Source organism: Triplophysa dalaica, chromosome 4, assembly GCF_015846415.1.
Source record: "Triplophysa dalaica isolate WHDGS20190420 chromosome 4, ASM1584641v1, whole genome shotgun sequence".
In the NCBI taxonomy this organism is placed as follows: Eukaryota; Metazoa; Chordata; class Actinopteri; order Cypriniformes; family Nemacheilidae; genus Triplophysa; species Triplophysa dalaica.
The window spans coordinates 1,753,328-1,766,514 of NC_079545.1; the positions used below are offsets into that span (position 1 = coordinate 1,753,328).

The 13,187-nt window shown below is 37.1% G+C and overlaps 2 protein-coding genes across 2 annotated transcripts; one reads left to right on the forward strand and one right to left on the reverse strand.

The window, feature by feature from the left end:
• Positions 1-125: 125 nt before the first annotated feature.
• Positions 126-7,291, reverse strand: LOC130419073 (aldehyde dehydrogenase, mitochondrial-like). Its single transcript, XM_056745490.1, is given in 14 exon segments — positions 126-552; positions 809-923; positions 1,025-1,182; positions 1,371-1,535; positions 1,629-1,813; positions 1,934-2,036; positions 2,696-2,809; positions 2,893-3,021; positions 5,303-5,414; positions 5,522-5,601; positions 5,748-5,783; positions 5,785-5,889; positions 6,030-6,134; positions 7,128-7,291. Coding segments are annotated over 14 exon segments (1,551 nt in total). The 5' UTR covers positions 7,239-7,291; the 3' UTR covers positions 126-519.
• A 1,014-nt stretch (positions 7,292-8,305) lies between these two features.
• Positions 8,306-13,185, forward strand: vps33a (VPS33A core subunit of CORVET and HOPS complexes). The gene is made up of 13 exons (XM_056745489.1): positions 8,306-8,433; positions 8,696-8,761; positions 8,876-9,003; positions 9,181-9,367; positions 9,534-9,650; positions 9,750-9,924; positions 10,011-10,204; positions 10,381-10,507; positions 11,094-11,161; positions 11,242-11,379; positions 11,599-11,736; positions 11,822-11,990; positions 12,629-13,185. Exons 1-13 carry the CDS (start codon positions 8,332-8,334, stop codon positions 12,820-12,822), a joined length of 1,803 nt encoding a protein of 600 aa, XP_056601467.1. The 5' UTR covers positions 8,306-8,331; the 3' UTR covers positions 12,823-13,185.
• Positions 13,186-13,187: the final 2 nt, after the last annotated feature.

The window sequence follows — 13,187 nt, forward strand, 5'->3', positions numbered from 1 at the left end:
ATTTCATTTTCATTACATACGTTTCATTAAAAAGAAATTGAAAATGGTTTAACAGCTGACTGGATTTAGCATATTTTAATGATCACAGAAATGATCAAAATGAATAAAATATTTCTCACTTTGAAAAGGTTTTAAAGCTTTATAATAAGGTTTTACACAATTGTGAAAGATTGATTAAAGAAAATTAGAGCTTATACAGTTGTAAGCATAAAACACTCAAGTAAACAGTAGAAATGCTGTTTTTTTATAAAAAGTTACATTTCTATTTAATCTCTGTTAGTGTTTAATGATTTTTTCAATGCATAATAACAAGTAGTAAATTACACACCTATTTAAGTACTTTTAAACAACAAATGAATAACATAAACATATGCATGCAATTAAACAGTCATGGTTATATCATTCTTATGTTGAACAGAATTAAGTTAATACTTTTGACCAACATATAACTTGACGATATTGAAGCAGAATGACATTTTAATAATCTGCTTGTCTGCTTCTTCAGACACCTCCAACCATTTAAGAATTTTTTTGTGGAACCTTGGTGATAACCTAAAGAAGACAAGAAAATAAATGAGAACATGAACACTGGCCATTATTTACAATAGACAAAAAAATCAGCAAAAAAAGTGTTCATTTTCTATGTGATTTGTTTCTAAAACGTGTATATAGAATGGAAAGCCCAAGATTTTTTTCTTTTTATGTGTTAAATAAATTAAGGCACAAATCTGTGACAACGTGAGAGGAGTTTTGTATTTGGGTTAAGAAGTTTTTGAGCAATATGAACTGAGATTTGGTAAAGCCGTACCGTTTTGACCTCTGTGTAGTTGTCCAGTACATACTGTCCCAATTCACGGCCAATTCCTGATGCCTTATATCCTCCAAAGGGAGCTTGAACTGCAAACACGTCGTAGCAATTGATCCTGATCAAATAAAACACACAAGCCACATGTAAACAAAGTAGACAAAAAAACAGTCATGCATAATTAAAACAGAGATGCTATATGAATTACTACACGCTTACCAAACGGTGCCAGCGCGCAGGCCGTTGGAGACATAATTGGCCTTGTCAATGTCTTTGGTGAAAACAGCAGCTGCCAGGCCATATTTACTGTCATTGGCTCTGTCGATAACTTCCTTTAAAGATTTAAACTTCAGAACCTGCATCACCGGTCCAAAGATCTAACAGCAGAGGAAGAAGATAGCATATTATGGAGGACAAAATGTGTATAATCTGTAGTTTATAAACCCCACCAGAATGACATGGGGTTTGTTTTGCAATGTAAACAGTATTAGGCTCACAGCAATAATAAATAAAAGGACATAAAATGCGATAATACGATGACAATATGATGTGAGAAGTGCGAGACCTCCTCTCGAGCGATCGTCATGTTATCCTGAACGTCACCGAAAATGGTGGGCTGGATGAAGTAACCGCGGTCGGCTGCAACCCCCCCACCATACATCAGCTTGGCACCCTCGCGCTTCCCGATGCTGATGTAACCCAAAATCTTCTGGAACTGTTTCTCATCCACCTTCAGCCACAGGAGAAAAAAAAACAATCAGCTCGCTTCACTGACTGCGTGATTCAGACATTTCTTTTTTAGTAGATATTGACGAAGCTGCACCTGGGGTCCCTGCTCGGTTTTCAGATCAAAGGGGTCTCCCACGATCCTCTTCTTGGCTCTCTCCACGCTTCTCTCTATAAATTCATCATAGATGTTCTCCTGCACGAACGTACGGGAGCCTGCACAGCAACACTGGCCCTGGTTAAAGAAGAGGGCAAAATGGGCCTGCTCAACGGCTTCCTCCACTGCAAACACAAATATGAACAAAGATCTCTTTTAAACATAACATTTATCCTTGTATATTGTGTCAAGCTCCAAACAGTAGTTTATGCAGCTGTAATGTGTATCAGGATTAACAGACTCACTGTTAGCATCTGATAAAATGATGTTGGGACTCTTTCCTCCCAGCTCCAGTGTCACCTTCTTAAGATTACTGCTGCCAGAGGCTTTCTGGATGAGCTGACCTACCTAAAAAATGAAAATCAGACCGGTTTAAAAATAAAGCTGCAAAAAACATTACAAGGCCAAGAAGGACAGAGGCATCAGCATGTAGATGGATGTAATAGGCACACAGTGTCCCAGCTTATGCCTTTAAGAGAAACAGTTCAAGAGCAATAACTGGAACGATATTTATAATTTGAACCAATATGAATATATCAATTCCAAGTTATTTCTGAACACTTTATTTATAGAGATTACAAAAATGCAACAGTATTATGAAGTCGTATTAGTCAGATCTCAAAGCAGAGTTATTTTAGTCTTGTTATTATTTTCTTTTATATTCATTTTTGGTAAATTATTTAGCAAGTAAAGTAAAAAGGAAGTAAAAATTCAAATTTTAGTGCCACCGCTTATTTCAGTTTAATGCGAAGTTAAATTTTTTATTTTCATATGGTTTAAGATTCATTTGGGAACATTTAGGTCGATGTTTTATTTGATTTTGAGTTCTTTAATAAAACGTGAAAGGGGGTTTTCAAGTCAGTCTGTTACTTCACATTTACAGGACAGAATCGCCCATCAGTAACACAGAACACGGTCCATCCACGGTACTACCAAAACTGAAAAAAGACTAGTTCTGTTCAAAACACCAGTATCAAGTCCAAACATTTCCAAGAAAATCCTCTTACCTCAGTGGAGCCGGTGAATGCTATTTTGTCAACTTCCATGTGAGATGTGATGGCTGCCCCTGCCGTGTGACCCATTCCTGGGATGATGTTGACAACACCAGCAGGGAAACCCACCTAAACCAACGTATGAAAACAGTCAAGTCAGGAAATTTAAGTCTTTTTTCAGATAATTTCAGCAATTTCACAATGGCAGTCACCTCTTTGATAAGACTGGCGATATAGAGCGCAGTGAGAGGTGTTTGCTCTGCCACCTTCATCACAACTGTGTTTCCTGTAGCCAGAGCAGGCCCAAGCTTCCACGCCAGCATCAACATAGGGAAGTTCCACTGTGGGACAGGACAAGAGAGAAAATGTGACTTGAACACAAATTGAAGGCATAATGAAAAATCCAAAAATTAAAAATCATTTATTCACCTTCTTGTCATTTCAATCCCGTATGACTTTCTCATTTTTCTGTGGAACGCAAATAAGATATTGTGAAGAATTTCAGTGACAGAACAACGGCGGTACCCATTGCCTTGCATTGGTTTTGTCTCTGTACACTCGAAGTGTGAGTGGGTACCGCCGTTGTTCAGTTACCAATATTCCTCAAAATATTTTCTTCATTTTTGGGCAAACTATTCCTTTAATGATGTACTTAAACAAGCAAACATACAGTGTAGGTCTTTGTTCACTTTTATATGGAGCTGCAAGCATCGTAAAAGATGCTTTTAACTCCATGCGATTTTCTGGCATTTATACACAACGGTTTTCCGCATTCTTCTGTCATTGATGTGAAGACTTGATAATAGGCAGAGCCTTTGAAAAACAGAGTTGCGACACTCGCACAGATGTCCATTGGAAGAATGGAATGCGGAAGTAACTCGTGTCATGGAAGACTCTATAGTTCCAAACATTACATTGAAGCCCATTCATTTCACTGTTTCCCAAACACTTTCGCTGGTACGCTGAGAAAATACTCTCTGTAAAATGGTGTTTTATTATAAGGATTTTTTTTAACAAAATTTTGTTTTCCTAAATTAAAAAATATTTTCTGTGTGTTTGGTTGAATTATTTTCTATAAAGACTCCTCTTTAAATAAAATGTTAGCTACTAGTGATGCACCGTAATGAAAAGTGTGGACCGATACCGAAAATGTAGGATGCACTTTAATTGTATAGATTAAACACACTAAAACATCACAAAAACATTTACATATGAAGATTTTGGTGCGTTTAAAGTCCAGCTTTAAAACACGGTTTTGAATTTTCTTGTCATATTTATTGGTTTCAGCCTTTGTTATGGCGCACTTACAAGACCCTCTTTTGATAACAGCTAGAGTGAGCGCAAGCACTGAAGGGAGAGGCATGGGCGGCAGATATTGCGGCCTATTTATTTCTTTCGTCCGACACCGCTAATGCCATTTTTTGATAAATTTCATTCTGTTCTTTCTGACTGAAATTGTTTGTCTTGATCATTTTCTGATTATTTATTGATAAATGACTTGAGCATTTTAATGTGAATGTCTGAACAAAAATATCATTGGTATGTACTGATGATCATAGAAGCAGGAGAAACAGATGAAGGCATGCATTCTGTTAAAGTATGGCAAATTATGCATTCTCCCTAGTCAAATAAAACATTCAAAACTGATTAATACTGTTTCTCTAAAACTCATCGTACAAATTTTTATTGTGAATTTAATCAGAATCAGAGCTTTATAGCCAGTGTGCTTGGACACACAAGGAATTCCTGACCAATGCTTCCAGTGCACATACAGGTTAAAAATGGGACCCGGTACAGGTAACAAAAAGTTAAAATAAATATGTGAGAGGCCATACACATTTGACGAAAAGGACAATATTAGACAAAAGGACAAGAGGCAGTATACAACTGGAGGGCTTCACATTGAGGCAGCCATCCGCAGCGCCATCTTGAGAAATCAACATAATAATCAGTGCATATATTGATACAAACACGACTGCATCCACTGTCTCTCCCGCTTAACCCCATTCAAACAGACTGACAGTGTGGAACTATTGAGATCTACATGAACCACGTGACCACACAGGGACGAGATCAAAGTGTGTCGCAACTCTGTTTTTAACGGCTCTGGTAGAGTAGGGGGTGCTGTGATGATGAAGTCTTGACAAAAACACAGTTTACTCAGCTTAGAACAGCAGAATTTTGTTTGTTTGTTTGTTTAGCAGACGCTCTGTTCTCTCATTTGACATATAATGTATGTTCAAATATTCATAAAGGATGAAAGTTAAGTGAAAATTTAAAGAAATGCTTGAACTGAATGACTTTTCTACTAAAAAAACACTGGTGGGGCAAGAGTAAATAACATTTAGCCTACATTGTATGCAGATAATCTAACAAAAACTCAAATACCAGAAAGACAACATGGCCGTCCATGACAAAACTGGTAAATTTATACCCTGCATGAGCAAAAGAGTCTATAGAGACCACGACAATAATCCAAGTAAATCCAAAGATTCGTGCATTTTAAACCTTCTGAGATATTTTTAAACAAGTTGGTGATTCAACCATTACCAAAGCAATGTGCTAATATCGGCTTTGAATGAAAATGAAGACACAATATATATCCGGCGGTCACATACTTACAGGTATAATTTGGCCACACACTCCAACAGGTTCATGTCTTGTGTAACAGAAGTAATCCCCATCGATCGGAATAGTCTTCCCCTCCCATTTGTCGGCCCACCCAGCATAATACCTACGGACATAAACAATGACATTTAAAACTGAAGAACTGCTTTAAATGTGTTTAGTAATTTCCAAACAGTTATTGTGGCCAAAAGACGCACAGACTGGCATTTTCACCTCAAGCATTTGACCACCATGGGCACATCCACAGTGTAGGAGATTGCATACGGCTTCCCATTGTCAAGAGTCTCAAGTTCCTATTTAAAACACAAAAAACATGGGTCTTTACATAACTAAGAATGATTTTATACCGTGCATTATTTTGAATTTGCTGCTGAAACATATCCACACTTTATGTATAAAACAAAAGTCTTTAACAAAGTACAAGAAAAAAGGGTCTCACAGCTAGATACGCAGAATCTCTCTCAATGCAGTCGGCCCAGTCGGTTCAGGAGCCATCCACGATGTGATGCATCCATGCGTCGCCATGGAGACCCAAACAAAAAGGCATTTCTAGCAGCTTCCACAGCCTTGTTCACATCAGCCTGATAGCAGAATAGTAAAACAAACATCACGCTTTCAAAATCCTAGCCAAAGGCTATGCTTGAATTACATTCAGGCCATTAATTGGGACAATGATTTATAGGAGATTAATAAAATACTCAACACTAAAACACACACATACCTTATCAGCCTCTGCAACCTGACAGATAACTTCACCGGTAGTTGGATTGATGGTTGGGAAAGTTTTCTTGCTTACTGCATCATGCCACTCGTTGTTAATGAAAATCTGTGACAAGACACGTAACAACAGACATTAATGAGTTACGAGTAAACTTAGATTTTTATGAAATATGAATAAGCTTATAGGGAAGTTAGGGCTGTCTTTAAAGCCTATCTTTAAAATCAATGCCAGATTGGGTGGACACTTCCAGGCCAAAAGCCACACTAAAACCCGCCCACTCCAACTAAAACCACCCCAAATTTGAACTGCCAAAATGATGTAATAGAAATTCATTGCAATGTCAATCAACGATGATAATGACCATTTTATCTGCTTAAAACAAAGAATGATAATAAATATAATAAAAACAGATCATACGGATCAAACATGACATTAAAGAGAGTAAGAAAATGTAACTTACATGCCCAGAAATCAAGAAATTAACCTAATGACTTCAACCCTAATAAAAAACACATCACTTGTCCTGTCAAAACCCTGTCACTCACGAGTCATCACATCTCAACGGTAGATTGATTGACAGGTCTCCCTATCCCTAGTTAAACTGAACCAATAAGAGCTGTTTTGAGGATAACGTGTTTATGACTGCACTAGTACTACACATTATTTTCGATCGTTTTGAAATAACTTGCCTAAATAAAAGAAAAGAAAAGCTGCTGGGGAGGTTTTTAATTTTATAAGCAGCCCAAATTTTGTCCACCCGCCCCGTCTCATCCGTTCAAAGGAAACCCAATCTGGCAACATTGTCTCTATTGATGTGAACTGTCGAGACTGTGTACAGTGTACAGTACACGTGAGTAGAGTGAAGGCCACGCGCATTGCCTGGATCCTTCAACGCCATATACGTAGATCGTCAGGTACATACCACGTGACATTTTCCATAATGTATTCTAACCATAACAGCAAAGTTTAGAATTAAATAATATTATCACTATATAAAAAATCTAAGATATATATTAAGGAATATTTCACTCAATGCACATGAACATCTTGCTTACTCGTGAATTCAAGATATATGAAGTCTGAACATTTGTCCATTACCTTGTTATAGTGGACGTCTGGTTGGGTGTTGGGAGCAGGAATCGTGAAATGACGGCACGCGGAGACGCGATAAACTTGCGGTAAAGTTCGGAGGAAAACCGTGCGCAACATTGTCAATGCAACTCCCGTAATATCTGCACACTTCGCACGGAAACGCTCTGTAAATATTTGCTTCAACCGAAGAGGTTGCCAGATATTTGACAGAAATCCAATTCGTTGACGAAAGCCTAATATTATCACGCATCTAAGTAATGATGTATTATTTATTTGTGTGTGACAGTTTTCATTGGATTACATTAGGATTAAAGTGATCGCGTTGTTTGCGTAAAAGTACTCGTTAATAATAAAAAAAAACGAAAATACCGAAAATATACAGATTTGGCAACACGCGTCTACAGCGCTTTCTGCGTCAAACATGTGGCGTCAAAATAACTTTTACTAAAATTATTCTTAAATATGTCTTCAATATAATATATATATATATATATATATATGTCATTTTGGATAGCTTGGAAAATTTAAATTAATAAATAAATAAATACACACAGTGTGAGTGAAATAAAAGAACACAATTCCAGTTAAAATGATGTACACATATAGGCATGTGGTAGATGCCTATTTAATGTGATGTCAAATTAGCAAGTCAGATAACAAATTGCAAGTCAAAAATTTGTTGTTGCATTTTAATACTAACTTTAAATCACCGACCTAGACTACGAATCCAGTTTTCTTTTCCATGTTTTCTACAGGCCTAAGACATTCAGCCATCATCTGTTTAAAAGTGGTATTGTTTGGTATTGACGTTTACACTACCATTTTAATGTCATTTAAAATCTTTAAGTAAACACTTTGAACTTCCAAAGCTGGGGGAGGGTTCACTTAATTTGATAACCTTTCTGATTTACAAACAATCACAGCCGCAATAATTACAGCTCCCTAATATGCTCTGTGTAGTTGGGTGGAAATTTATATTACTTACTTTCAACTCTTTACATATTCTTGTAATATGTAAATTACTTTGTTCTTAACAGGGATGTTACGTTTTAAAAAACATTCACCAGAACCCAAAACAGAAAAATTAGTGAAGACTTCTCAGATTCATTCTACATGCGCTAGAGCGATTCATTCCGAGGACTCTTATTTTAAAAGGCACATCACGTGACACCTCCATACGGCCGTGTCACATGATTTTAATGTAGCGAATATGGCGTCTCACTTGTCTTACGGCAGAGTTAACTTAAATATTTTGAGGGAGGCTGCACGGAAGGATCTGCGTGAGTTTTTAGATAAATGCTCCGGGAGTAAGGTACATTAAAGATCTTTGTTTTAAAAATATGTAAACACGTAAACAAACAGCGGCCCTCTCGTGCTGTCACTTTATCACCTGCTGTAAAGCCTGTGTGATTAGATCCGCTGCAGATGTGAATGGTGCAGTTAGTGTGTTATAAATGATCAAATAGATTATTACTGCAGCTGTTGTATAGTAGTGTTGATCAGGTGATCTTTAATTAATACAAATTATCATCAAATAAAACGTACATCCTTTAATTTCCGAATGTTTTTTTAAGGCCATTGTTTGGGACGAGTATCTTACCGGACCTTTCGGGTTGATAGCTCAGTATTCACTCCTGAAGGTAAGTCCGTTTCTTCACCAAAATACACACAATGGAATTTTTTCTTTTACTGTGACCATTTATCATCTCATGTTTAAAGACCTCCCTCTTCCTTTTATTTGTCTGTTTCATAAGGAACATGAAGTGGAGAAAATGTTCACTCTCAAAGGAGGTCATATACCTTCTGCTGCCGTCAAGAACATTGTGTTTTTTGTTCGACCGAGGCTGGAGCTAATGGACATCATTGCAGAAAACATTGCAAGGTTGAATTATATTCATTCTCACCTTGTAACCTTGATATTCAAAACAAATGGTGAAATATGTTGAAACTGTCAGAGATTATTCTTGTTTGGATAATCAAAGGCCAGCCTTCATTTTTTAATCATGTCATTGTGGCACACTAATGCACTTCTTGTTTGATTTTTCTCTCCCCATTGCAGTGAGGATAAACTACAGCCACCACGAGATTTTCACATTCTGTTTGTGCCTCGCCGGAGTCTGCTGTGTGAGCAGAGACTGAAGGAGAAGGGCGTTCTCAACTCCTTTACAAACATCGATGAGTATATTCTGGACCTCATCCCGTACGACAGTGATCTCCTTTCTATGGAGTCTGAGAATTCCTTTAGGGTAAGAGGAAGTTTGAATGCATTTAAAATAGCCAGCGTGCATATGAAGAAGTAAAGACGAATTGTAAATAAAAATAAATATAAGGTATGACGTCTTTTGATATGCAAAAATGAAATGAACATATAAATAAGTTAAGAAGACTTTTTCTATTTCATTCTTTTGAAAGGAATGTTATCTAGAGAATGATCAGACAAGCCTGTATCACACTGCCAAGGGCCTCATGACTCTGCAAGCGCTTTATGGGACAATACCCCAGATCTTTGGTAAAGGAGAATGTGCAAGGGTGAGTCGAAAAGTAAAGTAAAGTGAAATTGTTGTCATAATATAAAAAATGTAAGTTTAGTTTTTCATTTCAAATTTGGGACATGATGTCTTTTTTTAGCACGTGGCCAACATGATGTTGCGGATGAAGAGAGAGTTTGCCGGCACTCTTATTCCGACCCTACCCGTGTTTGATACACTCCTGCTGTTGGATCGCAACGTCGACCTGCTCACACCACTAGCCACACAGCTGACTTATGAGGGTCTCATTGATGAGGTCTATGGCATCACTAATGGTAAAGTATTAGAAGAATGATTTCACTCTTAAATGAGGAATTTAAAACTCAAATTTAATATTTAAAAGACAACTCCGCTATACCAGGTTACGTGAAGCTGCCACCGGAGAAGTTTGCGCAGAAGAAACAGGAAGAAGGTGGAAAAGATCTGCCCACCGAACCCAAAAAACTGCAGCTGAACTCGGCCGAGGAGCTTTACGCTGAAATACGCGACAAGAACTTCAATGCTGTCGGTGCAGCTCTTAGCAAGAAAGCCAAGATCATATCTGCTGCGTTTGAGGTTTGTGATTATACAGAGAGCCAGACAGGAGGAAACGGATGCTGACCTTTAATGTAAATGAAGCAGCAACGTAAACAAACCAACAGCTTGCACACCATCATACCAGTTTTGGATGCAAACTGTTCCTTTAACTGTTTAATTTATGATTTAAGCACATATTTCTTTGTCTATTGTAGGAACGACACAATGCTAAGACGGTTGGAGAGATCAAACAGTTTGTTTCTCAGTTGCCTCACATGCAGGCAGCTCGCAGCTCTCTGGCAAACCACACGTCTATCGCTGAACTCGTTAAAGACATAACAAGCAAGTCAAAGAAACAATCCTGCCTGTTTATTTTTGTTTTTGTTTCTCGCAACTCCAGGTCTGTGATATTAAACAGTGTTTTAATGCAAAGTAAAAAAAGAATAATAAGATTATGAGGTTTAAATTAATATTTATTATGGAATTATAGAAATATTCTTAAAATTTACAACATTATCCTTGATTTTATTTCGCAAAATATTACAACCTCATATGCTACTACTTTATTCTTATCATTTTGACTTCATTAATCTCATATTGCTACTAATTTATTCCCATAACTTTGACTTAAACTGACTTCATTCTCAAAACTTCAGTCTTGTTATGTTATTTTGTATGTGACATGAAAACAGTCAGAGACATGCTGTCGGTAATCATTTTGATTTCCTTAGAAATTACTTTAATAGAAAGTTGGGAAAACCTTCAAATTCTCTTAATAAACTTTTGTCAGGACTCTTCATCGGAAATATGCCTTTAGAAATATGAAATAACATCATGATGAGGCCTTTTACTTTAAACCACTGCTCAGATTAGCTTTGGCTTTGGTGTGGATTTTTAAGTGCATTAAACATTTTTTTCTGTGTTTCAGCCTCAGATGTTTTCTTCGAAAATTTGACAGTGGAGCAGGAGTTCATGACTGGAGTGGACACAGACAAGGTGCTTTAATCTGTTCATGAATAATTTTATATTTTGATAATTTCTTTGACTGATGCGTCAGTGTGTGGTGTTATTTTCAGGTGTGCACGTATATAGAAGACTGCATTGCACAAAAAGATCCACTCATAAAAATCCTGCGGCTGGTTTGCATGCAGTCTGTCTGTAACAACGGCCTCAAACAGAAGCTCCTGGACTACTATAAGAGAGAAATCATTCAAGTAAGACAGAATCTATTTATGTTTTGTTAAATATTTGATTTGGAAGTATATTGCTCATAAAACCGGTGTTTCGATTAACTTTTATTGTCACTTTGTGATCACACGTATGCACACCCGACACCCGTATATATTTATTTATGTTTACATATCTGATATGTTATATATGTGCTGTTTTGTGGTTTCTCTCTCTAAACTGACAATGATCATGTTTTGGTGCAGACGTACGGCTACGAGCACATTCTGACCCTCAACAACATGGAAAAGGTTGGGCTGCTGAAACCTCAGAGCACCATGAGAAACAACTACCCTACAATCAGAAAAACCCTGAAGCTGTGGATGGAGGATACAAACGAACAGGCCTGTGGATGTGTTTATTTTGTCCTGCTGTTGCTTTAGCACTTTCAGTTGTAAGTTGCTCATGACTGGGTCCATTTGTGTTTAGAACCCCAACGACATCTCGTATGTGTACAGTGGTTACGCTCCTCTGAGCGTTCGTCTCACTCAGCTGCTGGCACGACCCGGCTGGAGGAGCATAGAGGAGGTGCTGAAGATGTTACCTGGTCCTCACTTTGAGGAGAGACAGCAACTTCCTGCAGGCCTTCACAAGAAACGTAAGGAATGACATTGGTATTGTTTATTATTTTTGAAAATGGTTTTGTCCATTGCTTCTCTAGTGGTTGGGTTTGTCCATATTTTACCCAACCATGGGTTGTATTAACATAGTAGACTACCGGTCAAAAGTTTTCGGAGACTTGGTCACTTATGTGTTCATTTTTTTCCCATATTTTAGAATAATAACGAACGGAGCAAAATTATGAAATAAAACAAAGGGAACTATGGGAATTATGTTGTAACTTAAAAATGATATGTATTATAATGTATTTATTTTTTACCATCTTCAGTGTTTTACCATGTCACCATTTGACTAGAATTTGCAAAAATGTTTTCTTGTCATTTTATCAAAAAGCTTTAATCAATTCTGTGCTCTTATTGGCTCGTAGTCATCCATTTCAATTACACTTTCAAATAAAATGTTTTTTTAAATAATGAGAAACATTTCACTCAAGTGTCCAAAAGCGTTTGACCGGTAGTTTTTTTCCGTGTGCTTATTTTCACACTTCATTTGAACAAATCAGATATTTTAAGCACAGCAGATAAATGCACATGTGATCCTTTGTAAACAAAATGTCTCTACTCTGATTATGGTTTTATGAATGGTGAAGGCAGCAACATACTCTTATGTTTGTAGGTCAGCCGGGTGAAAACAGAACGACTCTTGTCTTTTTCCTGGGTGGCGTCACATATGCTGAAATTGCAGCTTTGAGGTTCTTGTCTCAGATGGAAGACAGTGGGACAGAATATATTATAGCCACAACCAAACTGATCAACGGGACCAGCTGGATAAAGTCTCTGATGGATCATCCCGAGGCTCCGTTATTTTAAATGAACCATGTGCAGCTGGAGGACATCAATACTGTCACAGCAGCATCGTCTTCCCAAACATTAATGTTGTGTATACATGTATATTTCCACAAAGTTCTATTAGTTTATCCGTTTTTTTATGTTGCCTGTTACTAAGTTATCGAAATAATTGTGTGATAAATACTAAAGACGGTAGTTTGATTTAACACATTTTTTTACATGTTCACTGTGTCAGAGAGGTGAATTGTTGCTTTGTTGTTCTTCTAACTAAAAAACATTTGCCTCACTTGAGATTTTATCTTAAATTACGTTTTCATCATGGTTGCAACTGAAAGCATATTTGCAGATCTTGGGTCATTAAAATGACCAAAAATATTTTTTTAGGC

Excerpts from the sequence above, each read along its gene's own strand:
- vps33a (XM_056745489.1), top strand. The coding sequence starts at position 8,332 with ATGGCGTCTCACTTGTCTTACGGCAGAGTTAACTTAAATATTTTGAGG. Across the intron at positions 11,737-11,821 it reads TGGAGGATACAAACGAACAG|AACCCCAACGACATCTCGTA; the intron begins GCCTGTGGATGT and ends ATTTGTGTTTAG. Across the intron at positions 11,991-12,628 it reads TGCAGGCCTTCACAAGAAAC|GTCAGCCGGGTGAAAACAGA; the intron begins GTAAGGAATGAC and ends TTATGTTTGTAG.